At 34.2% G+C, this 20,166-nt stretch overlaps 1 protein-coding gene across 2 annotated transcripts in view; it reads right to left on the bottom strand.

Annotated features, from left to right (window-relative positions):
* Nucleotides 1–1,471: 1,471 nt before the first annotated feature.
* The window catches only part of LOC143059411 (sodium- and chloride-dependent glycine transporter 2-like), a 32,422-nt gene continuing 13,727 nt past the window's right edge, over nt 1,472–20,166 (bottom strand). Inside the window, exons 4-15 of one of the 2 annotated variants that reach the window (XM_076232898.1) lie at nt 18,584–18,799; nt 17,893–17,947; nt 16,882–17,014; nt 14,523–14,657; nt 13,910–14,013; nt 13,254–13,378; nt 11,121–11,233; nt 9,192–9,332; nt 7,810–7,909; nt 5,693–5,808; nt 2,803–2,964; nt 1,472–1,822 (exon numbers count right to left, since the gene is read on the bottom strand). In XM_076232898.1, the coding sequence (XP_076089013.1) occupies nt 1,619–1,822; nt 2,803–2,964; nt 5,693–5,808; nt 7,810–7,909; nt 9,192–9,332; nt 11,121–11,233; nt 13,254–13,378; nt 13,910–14,013; nt 14,523–14,657; nt 16,882–17,014; nt 17,893–17,947; nt 18,584–18,799 (1,604 nt within the window). In that variant the 3' untranslated portion in view covers nt 1,472–1,618. Of the gene's footprint in view, nt 1,823–2,802; nt 2,965–3,063; nt 3,253–5,692; nt 5,809–7,809; nt 7,910–9,191; nt 9,333–11,120; nt 11,234–13,253; nt 13,379–13,909; nt 14,014–14,522; nt 14,658–16,881; nt 17,015–17,892; nt 17,948–18,583; nt 18,800–20,166 lie in introns of those variants that run through there. The other variant, XM_076232899.1, reaches the window with a different exon arrangement.

A 20,166-nucleotide genomic window follows, 5' to 3' on the forward strand; every position in this document is an offset into this window, starting at 1 on the left:
AAAAAAATCAAAAAAAAATCTACAAAACGCAACATTGGAAACCAAAGATTGAGCAACAACCTAATGAAATACGGGATGACCTAAGTTGGTCCGGAATGTTTAGGCAGTATGAAATAGCGGATTAGTAATTGACTCATATCTAACTTTCAGACATCACTAAATAGGATCCATCGGGCATTTAAATGTGCGTGACGCTCGTTTCGGCTCGGATGTGATGACATAATAAAGGCAACAGTAGTATACCGCTGTTCAAAACTCATAAATCCATGGACAAAAAACAAAATCGGGATAACAAACTAAAATTGAGGGAAACGCATTAAATATAAGAGGAGAACAACGACACAACATTAAAATGTACCACACACAGAAACGGACTAAGCATTAGACAAAATCCTATGAGAATAAGAAATATAACATCAAAGCCAAATACATGAATTTGGGATAGATAAGTACCGTGACACGTCTTATAGCAATATGAATTCACACTAAAAAAATATCATCCGTCATGTAAGTACACATTTGGTCATAAGTCTAAATCGCTTGGTCACATTCGAAGGAAAGAGGCCGGGAGTGTGGTTACGCGAATTGGAACATATCCATCGTAATCTGTAAATCATATATAACATACTAATTTCGTTAAAATAAAATAAATTATGTAATAATTCATTGCTTTATTAAAGTTTATCATTCCAGGTAAGTAACATGCAGTTAACTATAGCAGATATTGGGGATCGTTGGAAATTCCATGAAAATCAACAATGTCTAAAAATGTATTACATCCTCATTTTTTAGGATCTCAATAATGTCACTTTAACCAATAAGTCGGTTTATGTTGTTCACACAATTTTGTCAACATAACTATACACAATTATTATACAACTGGGAGGTTTAACTAGATATGTATTAACCAAATATAATTTCACCGGAAAATACCTTCACCGAGTACGAATATAGTCGATCTTCACCGAGTACGAATATAGTCGATCTTCAACGAGTACGAATATAGTCGATCTTCACCGAGTACGAATATAGTCGATCAATCTTACAAGTTTTATCAACTTCTCCTTTTATTGATTAACCTTGGAGGAATTTGGTATATTTGATAACCCTCTTTTCTCGAGATTTTGTTTCAGAAATTTATACAGTTATTAACCTTTACCATATCTTTACTGTAACACAAAAGCTTACATCATATTGACTAATGCGATGAGAAGGTAAACATAAGCATGCCAGTCCTCATAAAAAGGGGAGATAACATCGGCGGCAAATGATTTAAAGCAATGAGAAACATTACCAAACTGCAATAAAACGTATAAAAGATGTTCAGAAATGTGTCAATGAGGCAGCACACGATCCAGTAAGAAGTTACATTTTTAAAGTGACAACAATTAAATAAATGAATAAGTAAATTACATCTGTGTATAACTAAAGAGTAGCGATGTACAGCATATATATTGATTTCCTCTGCTTCTTTACTCTACACAGTTTAGTGGATATATAAGTATACACACATGTGTAGATATCGAGTTGGAGAAGAACAGCATGTTTTTATATTATGTACATTAAACAGTAGAAATAATCAGATCTCTCTCGTTAAATTTTTTGTCAAATGACGTCATCAAAACTTGGTAGTTGGTTCAGATAAGTCCGATTCGTATCCTTTATTCTCAAGACCATTTGTGATTGGTTGATTAAAATAAGGCTTCTTTTCACTTTCAACAACATAAGCGGCCTGTGGGTGAGCATGTGTGATTGGTTTAGCATATCTTCCAATTTTGTTTTCATCAAGAGCTGGTCCCCAGTTGGGTCTTGGGGAGCACATCTAAAGAGAAAAGTAAACAAATGGTCCTTTGAATTGTCTAGGGGAATGTCATAATAAAATCAATGTAAGAAAAGTTCAAAGGTTATTTTTTTTGTCCTGTTCTATATCTGAAGTATGCCATCTCCAGCCTGTTCACAACGCTTTTCGACAAAATGACCTTGATTGTTTAAGTAGAATGAAACAGGCACAATTCGAAAGAATTTCCGTTTTCAGATATTCGCCGTTTTGAAAGCAAAATGAGGATATCAAAATTGATGTATGCCTTTTTGTGCTTCTTGGTTTGCTTTTGCGGTGATTGCAATGGTAGCACAGTGTTGACTGCTGTACCCCTATTTTGGACATTTTTACCAATTTTGTCTGTTTGTTTTGTTTACGCATCGTTGTCAATATAATGGAATTTGATGCGACTGTCAACGAGTGAGAGGTTTAGCTAGCTATAAATCCGGTTAAATCCACCATTTTCTACATAAAAAAATGCCTGTACCAAGTCAGGACTATGCCAGTTGTTATCCATTCGTTTGATGTGTCAGAAAGTTTTATTTTGCTATTTGATTAGGGCGTTCCCTTTTGAATTTTCTTCGGAATTCAGTTTTTTGTCATAGACTTTTTTTCTAAAGTAATTGCATTGCTCTAACCCAAAATTTTTTAAAAATTCACAAGTTTTTGGTGTACGCTATTGATAGTTTTACCTTCAATGTATTGGGTTCTGATGTGACGCTGACATTGTCGATATTATCATATATATTTAATACCATTTTCAGTGATTGTTACATAATATAACGTCATGTTGTTACAAATTGGTACTTTGACCTTTAATTGTTTACTTTTACAAATTGTGAATTGGATGGAGAGTTGCCTCATAGGCACTCATACCACATCTTCTTATATATATAAAAGGTCAGTGTGAGTAATTTTCCAATTTTAAGCACCGATAATAATCACTACAAAAAAAAATTCAATCATTTAATGTACAAGCTTACCCCTCTATTGTCTTTGAACAGTAGATGATATATAAACCATCCAGGAATGAAAACCAACGGACAAAGAACAATCATCCAGCCCAATGCATTAGCCCAATCTGGGTACATATAAGAACCCATTGCTGTAGGTTTATACTGGATAGCTTTTAATACAATTACAACCTACAAAACAACAGCAAGATCAATATTATCATACAAAACATCACATATAGGTGGGTATAAAAGGGTGGGGAATTGGCCCAATCTAGGAACATATAAGACCCCATTGTACTAGGTTCATACTGGATAGCTTTTAATACAATTACAACCTACAAAACAAGAACAAGATCTTGTCATACAAAACATCACATATAGGTGGGTATAAAAGGGTGGGTAATTGGCCCAATCTGGGTACATATAAGACCCCATTGTACTAGGTTCATACTGGATAGCTTTTAATACAATTACAACCTGCAAAACAACAGCAAGATCAAGATTATCATACAAAACATCCCATATAGGTGCGTATGGATGGGTGAGTTGGTGGCCCAATCTTGGTTCATATAAGACCCAACTGCTGTAGATCAATATTGTCATACAAACAACACATATAAGTGGGTCTGGCTTGTTAGTTCTGGAATCGGAACTCTTCTAAACTTTGCTCTTCAAACAGTAAAAGCTAAAATTGAAATGTTGCTTCTATATTTCCTGAGGTTTCTAAGTTTCCAATGTTGTGTTTTGTGTGCTTGTCAATTGTTTGTCTTTTCGCCGTTAACTTTGTTTTATACATTACATTGTCTGTTCGTTTTCGAGTTTTAATATCACTTTTGTATATGTCGCCTCTTTTTAACAACTGTTCTTGTCTTCTGTATGCTACTATTGTTAACTTACTTGCCACTAACACAACAAGTTAGATAACACACGCATTAAGATTTAGTTCTATTCATATACAATACTCGCCGCTAATGCTACGGGTGAGATGACACACCATGTCGGGGCAAAAAAGAAAAATGTGATTCGAACTGGTAGGGAATTACCCATACTCATTTCTATACAATACTCACTGCTAATGCTACGGGTGAGATTACACAACATATCGGGGCAAAGAAGAAGAATGTTACTAGAACTGGTAGGGAATTACTTATTATTCCTATACAGTACTCACCCCTAATGCTACGGGTGAGATGACACACCATGCCGGGGCGAAGAAGAAGAATGTTACTTGAACTGGTAGAGAATTACCCATCATCATTTCTATATAATACTCACTGCTAATGCTACGGGTGAGATTACACATCATGTCGGGGCAAAGAAGAAGAATGTTACTTGAACTTGAAGGGAATTACTTATTGTTCCTATACAGTACTCACCCCGAATGCTACGGGTGGGATGACACACCATGTCGGGGCAAAGAAGAAGAATGTTACTTGAACTTGTAGGGAATTACTTATTATTCCTAAACAGTACTCACCCCTAATGCTACGGCTGAGATGACACAGCATGTCGGGGCAAAGAAGAAGAATGTTACTTGAACTGGTAGGGGTTTTAACATCATCATTTCTATACAATACTCACTGCTTATGCTACGGGTGAGATGACACACCACGTGGGGGCGAAGAAAAAGAATGTTACTTGAACTGGTAGGGAATTACCCATCATCATTTCTATACAAGACTCACTGCTAATACTACGGATGAGATGAAACACCATGTCGGGGCAAAGAAGAAGAATGTTACTTGAACTTGTAGGGAATTACTTATTATTCCTATACAGTACTCACCCCTAATGCTACGGGTGAGATGACACACCATGCCGGGGCGAAGAAGAAGAATGTTACTTGAACTGGTAGGGAATTACCCATAATCATTTCTATATAATACTCACTGCTAATGCTACGGGTGAGATTACACACCATGTCGGGGCAAAGAAGAAGAATGTTACTTGAACTTGAAGGGAATTACTTATTGTTCCTATACAGTACTCACCCCGAATGCTACGGGTGGGATGACACACCATGTCGGGGCAAAGAAGAAGAATGTTACTTGAACTTGTAGGGAATTACTTATTATTCCTAAACAGTACTCACCCCTAATGCTACGGCTGAGATGACACAGCATGTCGGGGCAAAGAAGAAGAATGTTACTTGAACTGGTAGGGGTTATAACATCATCATTTCTATACAATACTCACTGCTTATGCTACGGGTGAGATGACACACCACGTGGGGGCGAAGAAAAAGAATGTTACTTGAACTGGTAGGGAATTACCCATAATCATTTCTATACAAGACTCACTGCTAATGCTACGGATGAGATGAAACACCATGTCGGGGCAAAGAAGAAGAATGTTACTTGAACTTGTAGGGAATTACTTATTATTCCTATACAGTACTCACCCTTAATGTACGGGTGAGATGAAACACCATGTCGGGACAAAGAAGAAAAATGTGACTTGAACTGGTAGGGAATTACCCATCATCATTTCTATACAATACTCACTGCTAATGCTACGGGTGAGATGACACATCATGTCGGGGCAAAGAGGAAGAATGTTACTTGAACTTGTAGGGAATTTCCCATGATCATTTCTATACAATACTCACAGCCAATGATACGGGTGAGATCACACACCATGTCGGGGCAAAGAAGAATGTTACTTGAACTTGTAGGGAATTACCCATCATCATTTCTATACAATACTCACTGCTAAGGCTACGGGTGAGATGACACACCATGTCGGGGCAAAGAAAAATGATGTAACTTGAACTTGTAGGGAATTACCCATCATCATTTCTATACAATCCTCACTGCTAATGCTACGGGTGAGATGACACATCATGTCGGGGCAAAGAAGAAGAATGTTATTTGAACTTGTAGGGAATTACCCATCATCATTTCTATAAAATACTCACTGCTAATGCTACGGGTGAGATGACACACCATGTCGGGGCGAAGAAGAAGAATGTTACTTGAACTGGTAGGGAATTTCCCATCATCATTTCTATGTCTTTTCTAAATCGGAAAAACCCTGAAAAATAATAGAGAAAAAAAAGTAAGCTTGATATATATTTGGAAGTTTTAGAGTTTGCACTTTTTTTCAATTTGAGATAAAATGATTCCGAAGTGGCGAATTTAATAAGTCTTTTGAAGATGAAACGCACGTCTGGCGTATCAAATTATATGCCTGGTACCTTTGATAACTATAATGCTATAATGTCAAATTTTTTACCATTGTTATGAGTGCGTTAATTAGCTAAGCTGTTTTAAGGAGAACACTTTGAATCTCTTTCAAATCTTTGATCTTTTATTCATATTAGGGGACGATTATTTGATATTCTGGGTGGAGGGGGGGCTGGAGGATTTCTTTTTAATCGGTTATTTATTTTTGTAAACTAAGAGGACAGATTATTCATTTTCTGCACTATTGAAGCAAGATTTTTCATTTTCATTAAAGCAAGGGATTGATTATTCATTTCCACAATATTTATGATATTCAAAAACATACAATTTTTAAATGATTTGTTTATTATAAATAATACATGTATAGTCAAGTCATTATATACCATTTAATCAGAATTATTCATCATCCTCTTCATATTTCCAACTGCATATATATTTTTTTAACATGTATTGCATACATACATAGTATTAACTAGCCTCTTTTAAAACTATTGGCAATCATATTAGCGGAGCGGAGTTTCTAGGGACAACATCAAAAGACCTAAGTTGAATGTGCATGATAAAGCAAATATTGGAATTCACATAGTTACATTTGTAAGTCTGTAGCTGCTGTTTATTTTTTTAAACTCATGATCAAGTTCATAACCAAATTACTAGATTATAAAAGGAATGCAACACTAACAGAATACAGAAGGGCAATCAATGAACAAAAGAGAAATAAATAAGAGCATTGATCCCGAAAAATCAGGGCTATGTCTGAGGGAAAACTGAACTTGCTTCTTGCAAGGCACTCGCCGTGAACACAATATGATATGGAGACAAACGTTTGGTTTTGAAATTTCTAACATAATGTAGTTACGGCCCTGTTAAAATAAAAGTGAGGTAAGGTTTCCTGAGACAATATACCTCAAGTTAAATGAAACCAATTTTCAGACATTTCAAGTATATTTAAATAATGTTTATACTTTTATTATTAAAAAAATTGGGAAGTGTTTCCCGATTTTTTTGGGGAGAAAAGATGAATTTATGAAGAATCTGGTGTCATCTCATACTTTCGATTTAGACCTGCTGAGTTATTTATTTTCAATACATTGCAAGTCAGGTAATTTATTTTCAAACTACCACAGAACAAACCATTTATTTTTGTGATTATCAAGGCTGAGTTATTTATTTTCAAAATCCTCCTGTAGCATATCTTACATATGGTCCTTATATATACTTGATGCATCGATATTTGTACTGTTAACTTACCATATATGTAGCACATTTTAACATACATAAATATAATACAAATATAAGAAAGCAATGAATGAGGTTGTTAAATTTGATATATGCATTTTTGTGCTTCTTTGTTAAATATTTGACTGTTTGTTTTCATTATGATTAAGATTATAACACAATGTTGACTGCTGTATCCATAAGTTTAACTTTTTTTAGCCATTATGACTGTTTATTTTGTTCACGCATCGTCGTTAATTTATTGGAATTTGATAGACTGTCGTACAAGTGAGATGTTTAGCGTTATAAAACCAAGTTCAATCGACATTTTCTACATTAGAAAATGCATGAAGAAATTGTCTGTGCCAAGTCAGAAATATGCCGGTTGTTATTCATTCGTTTGATGTGTTTGAGCCTTTGACTATCCGTTTTGTATTTTTGTGATTTTTACTTTATACTGTATGCGTGGACATTTTTATTGCTATCTAACCATACCTGTAGTACATTTTACATAATCATATGTTCTTTATACTGTATGCGTCGACATTTTTATTGTTAAGTAACAATATATGTAGCATATTTACATATGTTCCATATATTGTATGCGTCGACATTTTTATTATCAACTTACCATATATGTATGACACTAACGTAAGTTCAAAGAGACCTACAAATAACAAAGGGAAACCACCCACGTACGTATCACACAGATTCAGCATGTATAAACCTCCCTGGAAAATAGCATAATTATAGTTATTACAGAAAGTAGATCGAAAGTAAGGACTGACGACGAGCGGAATAAGGAAATATTTCACTTAATTAAATTTACCGACGATAGATATTTTTTAGATTGTTTATGTTAGTAAACATCCCTGTCTTTTAAATATTCAGCTTTTGACGTTACTGATAAAGGTTAATCTAGTAAATCAATTTGGAAGCACGGAATATATAAAGTGTCACTTGTAAGTTAGTATTATTGTTTCTGAGACTACTATAACGCATGTCTTATAGTAATCCATGAGTTATAGAAGTCGGTGTTTTAAATACTTAATGAAATGAGTGACTGGTGAAAAATGTTAATCCATTTCGTGAACCAATGCATTTATAAACTAAGTCTTGTGTGCACGATTTTATCATTTTTTAAGCATCCATGTCGTATAATGTTAAAAACATAAATTTCACTTGATCAGTGTTTTTTTTTTTTGAAAAATGGCAGCTAATTAATGGTTGTGTTTTGAAGCCGAAGTTTACCGATTGTCAACTAACAATCAACAAAGAAGAATGAATATTCAGAATAGTACGTGTATAACATGACCAATAAGATACAGTTTATTGCGATGGCGGAGCGGTGTCTACGTTGTTGGCGAATTATTGTCTGGGCAGTTATAATTTTTAAAAAGAAAATTTCTTCTAAATTTGGACAAATTAAAAAAACATAATCTCCATTATTTGTGTTAATTTAAAGATTCAAATGACTTTAACGAATAGAAAATGTCAATGAAAAACAGCCGACATTCGTCATATGTTAATTAACAAAAACAAAACAAAAAACATAACCTGACCGTCTTTTCGGGAAATTTCCGGAATGCATCGAAAATAAATATTCAAGTGCAAAAATAAACAACAATATACGAAAAGGTGAATTTAATTGCAGAAATATTTTCAACAACAAACAATTATACATAGATCATGTAGATAGCATAATGCTAATAAATAATAGTGTGAAACAAGCGGTACAGTACGGAAAATTCAAATAAAGAAACAGTGTCAACACGAAATATATATTTAACAATAAATATTTGAAAATTAATAATTGACAAGACGATTTCACCGTTTCAGAATCCAATGCATTCTGGGTAATTTTTTAAAAGCATACACTAAAATGTTGTGATTTGTTTCAAACGACGGAACAATGGAAATCCATTCAATGACGTTATTTACATTTTGGTGTACGAACAATGAAATTACCCATAGTCCTTTAAATTCTGAAAAGGCGAATTAACATATACATACCCTAGTAACCATTGGCAAACCTAGTAGAAAGAAGAAGGCACAAATGCCAAATCTGAACATATATAACCGAATTGTAGGTTTCATTAAATAATCCTTCATTTCGTCAATAAGACCTGTTATAACTGTTTCTGTGATCGAAAACTGAAAAGAAAAACATGAATCAGTATGTGCTGCCCTTCCAAGTTTAAACACTATGTCATGCCAATCAGCAACGCTCGGATGAATCCGCTACTTTCTTTCTATCCATTGAAGGTATGGAATCGGCCGAGATGTGACGAATGCATGTCATGCAATGTTTTGATAAATACTGTAAGATTACGGTATGAATATAGTTGAATATTGACCGCAGTATATTTTTGTTTTGCACAAGCTTGTCACAATGTTAGTGGACTTCATATTCTTTGACCAAGACCACTGCATTAACCAATCAAATAAGACATGACATTCAACAGTGTGCTAACCAATCAAATAAGACATGACATTCAATATTGGACTCATTTCCTGCTATGAAAGATTCTCAAAAAAAACATACAATAATTTGGTTCATTGACATCCATGATAACTAATAAAGCATATGAGACAGCATACGATTATTTTTGTATCTTTATGTATGCTAAAAAGTAAAATCACAAAAATACTGAACTCCGAGGAAAATTCAAAACGGAAAGTCCCTAATCAAATGACAAAATCAAAAGACAAAACACATCAAACGAACTGTCATATTCCTGTGACTTGGTACAGGTGTTTTCGTATTTAGAAAATGGTGGTTGAACCTGTTTTTTTAGCGCTAAACCTCTCACTTGTATGAGTTCAATTAAATGTCATGTTGGTTTCGATGACAAATATCTCGCGTTTGAATTTTATATTAGTTATTACACCTGTTTGTTTTGCTCACACATTGTTGTTATCCCACTCAATATAATGAAAGTCTATGCGACTGTCATACAACTGAGGGATTTTGCTAGCCACGAAAAGAGATTTCACCCCATTTTCGAAATAAGTAAATGCCTATACCAAGTCAGGAATATAACAGTTGTTTTCCTTACGTTTGATATTTTTTGATAATTAGAGGCAACAGTAGTGTACCGCTGTTCAAGAGTCATAACAAAACCAACCGCCAACATACATAGAAATGAACAAATTAATAACAAATGCCATATTCCTGACTTGGTACAGGACGTTCTAAGAAAGAGTGGTGGTTAAATCTGAGTAATATGGCTAGCCATACCTTCCGCTTATAAGTAAATGTTAGAATATATCGCTAACTGACAACACTTCGTGTCAGTAATACAGAACCAACAAACGCAAGAACACTCATCACATCATTTTGTAACGAATACTAGTATGTAATCTTGCAATTCATACAATTATATTCACAAAACTAGCACAAATACTTACCACAAAAATGACGGAATTGAAAAGATACTACAAATCAATGCTGTGACGGTGTCATAATTATGTGGACTTACACAATACTTTATCCATGTAAATCAGAAATCGACTATACTGACAACTAAGCCATATGTGAAATATACAGAAAGTAAATATGTCTAGCTACAAACGATAAGACATAACACATTATCCAACCTAAACCACAGCAGAAATATCATACAAAAAAACATGAGTGTTAGATGTTTAAAAAATACGTCGTATACATAATTTAAGATCAGCAAAACAGTTATATTCGAAAATAGGATACGTTCGGTACTTAGCAGAGCTTTAACTTTGTTTTTGCCATTTGATAAAGGACTTTCTGTATTTAATTTCAGTTGAAGTTCAGTGTGTCTGTAATTCTGCTTTGTTTTTTTCTTATTATTACGTCGGAGAAATTTAGTTGTATTTCTTTTTTAAAACAGAGTGAAAAATAGATGACTCCGTCTGACGGAAATTAACGAACAGCTACGGAAATGAAGGAATATGTGAACTTACAAGTGAGCTAAATCCTAATGTCATCATCATAAAAAAGAACAAGATAGCCCATAATGGTGATACAGGCATTTGTGCGAGAGCCTCTGGGTACACAACAAATGCTAATCCGGGTCCTGTAAAGAAAATATAGAAAACATACAAAATGTACTGATAAAAAAAACCCAGTGTAAACCAATCTTTTGGTGCTACATTTACCAGTTTAGAAATTGTTATTAACTTTCAATTTATCAATTTATTAATGATCCAATTTCATACGTGTTTCCATTATGTATGTTTGATCTGTCTGATTCCAAAGTCATTTAGCTGTTCTTTATAATAGAAAATCAGAAACGTATTCTACTAATAACCAAAACACCTGACTTGTCTCGGTACTTATGCATCCCGCCAATGTGTTGTTGTGCTGTGGTCATTTGTCTCGGTACTTATGCATCCCGCCAATGTGTTGTTGTGCTGTGGTCATTTTCTGTAGTCTCGTTTTTCGTTTTTCTTATGTGTTTTGTCTACATGCCATTTAATATATATTTGGTGATATATTTATCTGTTTATAGTTATTAAGATTATAATAATATGTTGATCGCTGATTCACTTTTTTTGTGATATTTTTAACTATTATGTCTGCTTGTTTTGTTTACACATTGTTGTAAATATAGTGGAATGTTATGCGACCGTTTTTCAATTGAGAGGTTTAGAGAGCTATAAAACTATGTTTAATCCATCATTTTGCTACATAAGAAAATGCTTGTACCGAGTCTGGAATACGATAATTGTTTTGCCTTCGTTTGATGTGTTTGATCTTTTGGTTTTGCCATTTGATTAGGGACTTTCCGATTAAAATTTTCGTTGTAGTTCGGTATTTTCGTTATTTTACTTTTTTGGTTAGAAATAAAAGAGTCATTCTGAAGATATCAAACAAGATATGTGTTAATCAAATAAATAGCCGGATGTGAATGAATAAATAGATGTGCCTGGACCGCAATATGCGCTTGTCGTATGCATATTGAAATGAGTACAAGAATAATATGGAATATAGTACATTCTATTCAATTAGAAGTCAGAAAATAATCTGCAGATGGGTATTCTTGATGTTTTACAAAAACACTTGCATCTTTAAACTACGGATAAAAAAATTACACAATGAACAAACTAACTGACGGACGGCCGAACAACGGTTAACAATATTATGTAATTATATAATTATAATATTATTAATATTATATTCGTGTGTTTCTCTGTCCTATATGTTCTCCCATTTATTTGTATTGTAGTCCTATCATGTAATGTTGTCATTTTAATGTTATATCTAACATTGACATTAAAGCGGGAGGTTTGGCATGGCACAATACCAAGATCCCCCACCATTTTGTTTTTTTTTAAAATGTCCTGTACCAAGTCAAGAAAATGACCATTGTTAAAAAATATAGTTCGTTTCTGTGTGTGTTACATTTTAATATTGTGTTTCTGTTGTTTCGTTGTTCTCCTCTTATATTTGATGTGTTTCCCTCAGGTTTAGTTTGTAACCCAGATTTGTATTTTTCTCAATCGACTTATGAATTTCGAACAGCGGCATACTACTGTTGCCTTTATTTATGTGCTATCAATGACAACAAGTCGTGTAAAAGCATATCCCCAACAAATAATAAAATCAAATCATTTGAGCAGCATGTACAGCAGTACTCAGAATATCAACTAAAGGGCAATCATTACACAGCAAACGGATCCCCACATATTTTCAATACAACCAAAGCCAAAGTTCCCGATATATACAAAAAATATTTCACTAACATGCTGTTAAAGGATTTTTATAAATGACTCATGGCGTTTTTGATTATGTGATAACGTGGTTGTTTTTATAGTGATTAATTGATTATCAGACAAAATATGTGATGAGTACTAAAGTATTTGATCATTTGATAATCGAGGACGGTGTTTTTGACTATTTGATTTCCTTGTTAAAAAAAATATTGATTAAATGATTATACTTTAGTATTGACAAAAAGTAAAATCACAAACATATTACATTGTGTTATGTAAAGCAACTGTGATAATGTGATTACTTAGACACCCCATGAGGAGCACCATGAATGACACCCCATGAGGAGCATCATGAATGCCACTAAAAAAACCAAATCTTACCTCCAGCAGCTACTTTATCCACTGTGGTACCCTTCTTATGTGCCATAAAACCCAGGACAGCAAAAATGACAAAGCCAGCATAAAAACTTGTCAAACAGTTGATAAGAGGTACAAGGAAGGAATCTCTAAAATGGTAAAATGTGAATATTTATAACTGAACCAGGAAAGTATCTATAAAATGGTGAAATACCAATGTTTGCTATTGGGTCAGGAATGAATCTACCTTTATTTAGGGTAAGTACCTGATATATACGAAATCTCAAATTTGTCCTACATAGTACTTGCATCTGGACATATATGTTTCTTTCATTTCCTGAAAATTGTTACATTAATTAGTTGTTATTGTGGAAATCTGTGTTAAATATATATATATAGTCTCAGTGATATACTAATTTAGTTGTTCTACTCATAATATGGAAGATTAACAATAGTTTCATTTAGCTTTAAACATACAGAAAATTTAACAAAACACAATACTATTACGCGGAATCAAGGTCAACAATTAATTTAGAATATACTGAATTATAATTAAGCATACCTTAAATTGATTTTAGGTAACCTAAAATCATTTTAGTATAATTTTGGGGTATCCTAAAATCAGTTTAGTATAGTCTAAAATCGACATTATTGACCCTGTTTCCCGCGCTATACAATACCTTAAAATATTGTTGCTGAATTTGTTGTAACTGGCCATAGCAATAAGTCCGCCTGAGCATGCGCTTAGAGAGTAAAATATCTGAACAGCTGCATCACTCCATACCTGTAATATACGATGTCACATGGTCAAACGTCCATTCAAGTTGGAGTTTTATGCTAATTTCTTTATTTAAACATCCCGCACAAACAGAACATGCAACACGAACAGAACATTATTTGTTTTGCTTCAGGCACAGTCAAATTGATATTATGTAGAGTGAAATAAGATATAAATTGTTGTAACGAAACAAAGAAAATTCGGCAGTACATGACTTAAAAGAAGCGAAAACTGGGTCATAAAAGTTTGGAGTAAGATCGGTAATGTCTTGCTCTTCTTAAGTTGCTGCTATAAAAATGACTTAGTACTTTATACAATGACAATGCAGTCATTTTCGGCGAAATCAAATTTAGGTCTTATTTTTCAATATTATAAAATGTAGACTTACGTCCCTTAGATCAAATAAATATATCGTTAACAAAATATTATTACAAAATGAAATAAAAATTAGTATTCATTTTTTTCGTTCACTTTCATACAAAAAATAAATTTAAGTACACTCTTTGATTACTTACATCAGCCTGAGTAAGCTTACTCCAGTCCGGTGTTAGATAAAATTTAATCCCTTCTTCATATCCCTCTAGTGTAAGACCACGGACCAGCAGAATGGTTAACAGGATGTACGGAAATGTGGCAGTAAAATATACAACCTACAAAACAAGTTCAATTTATTCAGCACTTATGGTAACATGGGGGGAAAATGATAATATTCAATTTGATTCAAAGTTATTGTTTAAAAAATGGAAATCTTCAGTTGTAAGACGTATGACCTCGTATTCAGTATGTTTCTGTCCTTTAGCAGGAAACTATAATTTAATGGTTGTCTTACTACTCGTTTCTCATTTATTTATGTATTTGTAAAAACCAGGACGTCTGATTTATCTTTATAATTTCTACACCATTTGTCATATTGGCTCCTTTTACAGCTTACTTTACGGTATTTCGTGGACACGTTGTTATAATCAATAAAATACATTTCCAAGAGATTTCATTACTTTTGAGAGAACAATAAATACTTTTGCCCACATAGCTAGGTTACTGAGGACTAGTTCCTACCTTTCCAAGAGATTTAATACCCTTTGAGAGGACAATAAATACTATTGCCCACATAGCTAAGTTACGTTCGGCTAATCCTACCTTTCCTAGAGATTTAATACCCTTTCAGAGGACAATAAATACTATTTCCCACATTGCTCAGTAACGAAGGGCTAGACCCTACCTTTACTAGAAATTTAATATCCTTTGAGAGGACAATAAATACATGAGAGGAAAAAATACTATTGCCCACATAGCTAAGTTAGTTTTACAAAGGGCTAGTTCCTACCTTTCCAAGAGATTTAATACCCTTTGAGAGGACGATAAATACAATTGCCCACACAGCTAAATTACATAGAGCTAGTTCTTACCTTTCCAAGAGATTGAATTCCCTTTGAGAGGACAATAAATACAATTGCCCACATAGCTAGGTTACACAGGGCTAGTTCCTACCTTTCCAAGATATTAAATTCCCTTTGACAGGACAATAAAATACAATTGCCCACACAGCTAGGTTACATAGAGCTAGTTCCTACCTTTCCAAGAGATGTTATTCCCTTTAAGAGGACAATACAAACTATTGCCAAAGCAGCTAGGTTACATATAGCTAGTTCCTACGTTTTCTTGAGATTTAATTCCCTTTGAGAGGACAATAAATTATATTGCCCACACAGCTAAGTTACATAGAGCTAGTTCCTACCTTTCCAAGAGATTAAAACCCCTTTAAGAGGACAATTAATTCTATTGCCAAAACAGCTAGGTTACATAGAGCTAGTTCGTACATTTACAAGAGAATTGAATTCCCTTTGAGAGGACAATTAATACAATTACCCACATAGGTAGGTTGCATAGAGCTAGTTCCTACCTTTCCAAGAGATTTCATTCCCTTTGAGAGGACAATTAATACAATTGCACACATAGCTAGGTTACATAGGACTAGTTCCTACCTTTCCAAGAGATTTGATACCCTTTGAGAGGACGGTAAATACTATCGCCCAAACAGCTAAATTACATAGAGCTAGTTCCTACCTTTCCAAGAGATTTAATAACCTTTGAGAGGACAATTGCCCACACAGCTAAGTTACATAGAGCTAGTTCCTACCTTTCCAGAGATTTTATTCCCTTTGACAGGACGATAAATACTATTGCCCACACAGCTAGGTTACATAGAGTTAGTTCCTACCTTTTCAAGAGATTTAATACCCTTTGAGAGAACAATAAATTATATTGCCCACACAGCTAGGTTACATAGAGCTAGTTCCTACCTTTCCAAGAGATTTCATTCCCTTTGAGAGGACGATAAATACTATTGCCCAAACAGCTAGGTTACATAGAGCTAGTTCCTACATTTCCTAGAGACTTGATACCCTTTAAGAGAACAATAAATACTATTGTCCAAACAGCTAAGTTACATAGAGTTAGTTCCTACCTTTTCAAGAGATTTAATACCCTTTGAGAGAACAATAAATTATATTGCCCACACAGCTAGGTTACATAGAGCTAGTTCCTACCTTTCCAAGAGATTTCATTCCCTTTGAGAGGACGATAAATACTATTGCCCAAACAGCTAGGTTACAAAGAGCTAGTTCCTACCTTTCCAAGATATTTAATTCCCTTTGAGAGGACAATAAATACTATTGCCCAAGCAGCTTAGTTACATAGAGCTAGTTCCTACCTTTCCTAGAGATTTAATTCCCTTTGAGAGGACAATAAATAATATCACCCAAGCAGCTAGGTTACATAGAGCTAGTTCCTACCTTTCCAAGAGATTTAACTCACTTTCAGAGGACAATAAATATTATTGCCCACGCAGCTAATTTACATAGAGCTAGTTCCTACCTTTCCTAGAGACTTAATTCCCTTTGAGAGAACAATAAATACTATTGCCCACACAGCTAAGTTACAAAGGGCTAGTTCCCACTTTATTCCCTCTGGATACTCCAAACCACCGGAAATTTCCAGGACTTTATTGCTGCAAATGTAAATCCCAAAAAATTGTCAATACTGTCAAATCCGATACAGCTAATGTATATATGTCCACAGATAATCTTACACAAACATAATTTTTCTTTTCAATCTGGTAAAATTGGTTTTGCTATCCTTATAAATGCAACAAATGGTGGTTTTGTTTAAATTTGTGGACAACAAACCATTTCAATGCTACCATATTTTTATTTATTTTAGTAGTCAATGCTCCGTATACAAACTGCAATGTTGTACAACATATTATTTGTTAATAATTTCATACACATTCTGTTAATCTATTCACATAATTGAAAAACATAATCACACTGTTTTTGCTTATTACAGCTTATTACTATCATGCTTCATCATTATGACAATAGACTTATACATGGTCTTATTTTGGGTTTTTTCATAGCGGTAACAACCATACCATTTTTTTGTTTTTGTTTCTGATGGGTCTTTTCTTGTTTAAATAAGTAAAAATCAGGGGTTTCCGCCACAATTTCGCATAAGAGGGGTTAAATGCCAAGCATATGAGGGATTGACATTTGTCTAAGAATTTTCTAAAGGGGGTCTTTGACAATGTTACCATCCACCCCTGTTCACAAATTGAATGGAGTGGCCCATTATTGAAAAAATAATTTTAAACCAATCTAGTGTCTTCAGTGGGATTATGACAAAGAGGGTAGTATTTAATGTTAGATTGTGTCGTCAGTTTACTTCTTTTGTTGGGAGTTGTGTTGACAAATCTTAAGTTTTCTGTGGACTGTTGTTTGCTTTTTGTCAAGTTTTATTTTGACCATGGCGTGTACTATTTTTCGGCGGTTTTTTAATGTCCCCTTCGTTTCCTTCACGTATTTAACACAAAGTTTTTTTTTAACATACTTAAAATACTCGTCACTGGCTGAAACTGTCTTGTTATCGCTGTAGGTAAAATTAGCTGTAAACAAAATAAATAAATTGATTAAAAAACAATGCCTACATATAAGGCTAATAATTAATGGTTAAGTAACAAAACGAAATAAAAAGAAAATCTAATTAGTCATATGTTCACCTTAAACACATGCAGTTTGTTTGTTGTCAAAATTGGTAATCAATGAACTGTTTAATATTTAGTTATTGTAACTAAAGCTACAGAGATGTGCTCATCTTTGCCAGCCAAGGGTTACCATCCACTTCCCTCTGGTGGAGAGGAGGGAAGTGTCTATGAAAGATGAGATGTGTTAGTTATTCCTTTGAAGTCGGAACTGTCATTTGATTGGTTTGTTAGTGAAGTTTGAACTGTGTATTACAAACTGACGACAGTAAAATGGATGATTTTCATAATTTGATTGATTTATAGTTTTATAGTACGAACTGTAATGTTTTCAATAATTAAACGAATTTAATAGTGTTTTTTTCTGAAAACTGTTCTATTTTTAGTCTATATTGAGGGTTTCTTCTTTATATAAATATTTCATTTATATCCTATAATGAGGGATTCCTCTGCAATATTCATCACAGTATTGGCTGGAGGCATGCCGTGTTCTATTATTATCCTATATTGAGGTATTCCTTTGGTTTAATAGATACTTACCACAGTCTGGCCTCGAGGAATTCCGAGGATCCATGAGAGAGAAATTGAACGTTTGATAGCCATCCTGACAAGCACATGTGTTCCATGAGTTGTCACAATATTTCCAGGGAACTTCCGCCGCCATGGAAGCGAAGAAGAAGTATATACAGTATGCAATGATCACGGCATAATAAATGGCGATCAGGGAAGATACTATTATCATGGCGAACCCAAGACCTACAAAACAAAGATGACTGTTGAAATGTGATTAATTGTACACTGATGTGTAGTGTGTGTTTCAATTATGGAGTTTAGAACTCACTATAAGATATCCAAAATGTAGAGCAGCGGATTTAAATAACATGTAGGTCGAGCGCGGGATTTAGATATCGCAGAGCCTGTGATTTAGATAACATGTCAGTAGAAAGCGAGATTTAGATATCGTAGAGCATGTTATTTTGATAACAAATCAGTCGAGCGCGGGATTTCGATATCGCAGAGGATTTGATTTTGCTAACAAGTCAGTCGAGCGCTGGATTTAGATATCGCAGAGCCTGTGATTTAGATAACATGTCAGTAGAAAGCGATATTTAGATATCGTAGAGCATTTGATTTTGATAACAAGTCAGTCGAGCGCTGGATTTAGATATCGTAGAGCATGTGATTTTGATAACAAGTCAGTCGAGCGCTGGATTTAGATATCGTAGAGCAGCGGATTTAAATAACATGGTCAAGCGCTGGATTTAGATATCGCAGAGCCTGTGATTTAGATAACATGCCAGTAGAAAGCGATATTTAGATATCGTAGAGCATGTGATTTTGATAACAAGTCAGTCGAGCGCTGGATTAAGATATCGTAGAGCATGTGATTTTGATAACAAGTCAGTCGAGCGCTGGATTTAGATATCGTAGAGCATGTGATTTTGATAACAAGTCAGTCGAGCGCTGGATTTATATATCGTAGAGCAGCGGATTCAAATAACATGCAAGTCGAGCGCTGGATTTAGATATTGTAGAGCATGTGATTTTGATAACAAGTCAGTCGAGCGCTGGATTTATATATCGTAGGACAGCGGATTCAAATAACATGCAAGTCGAGCGCTGAATTTAGATATCGTAGAGCATGTGATTTTGATAACAAGTCAGTCGAGCGCTGGATTTAGATATCGTAGAGCATGTGATTTTGATAACTAGTCAGTCGAGCGCTGGATTTAGATATCGTAGAGCATGTGATTTTGATAACAAGTCAGTCGAGCGCTGGATTTAGATATCGTAGAGCATGTGAATTTGATAACATGTCAGTAGAGAGCAAGATTTAGATATCGTAGAGCGTATGATTTAGATTACAAGTCAGTAGAGAGCAAGATTTAGATATCGTAGAGCGTATGATTTAGATTACAAGTCAGTAGAGAGCAAGATTTAGATATCGTAGAGCGTATGATTTAGATTACAAGTCAGTAGAGAGCAAGATTTAGATATCGTAGAGCGTATGATTTAGATTACAAGTCAGTAGAGAGCAAGATTTAGATATCGTAGAGCGTATGATTTAGATTACAAGTCAGTCTAGAGCGGTATTTAGATATCGCTGTGCGTGTGATTTAGAT

This window comes from Mytilus galloprovincialis, chromosome 14 (assembly GCF_965363235.1).
Source record: "Mytilus galloprovincialis chromosome 14, xbMytGall1.hap1.1, whole genome shotgun sequence".
Taxonomy (NCBI): Eukaryota; Metazoa; Mollusca; class Bivalvia; order Mytilida; family Mytilidae; genus Mytilus; species Mytilus galloprovincialis.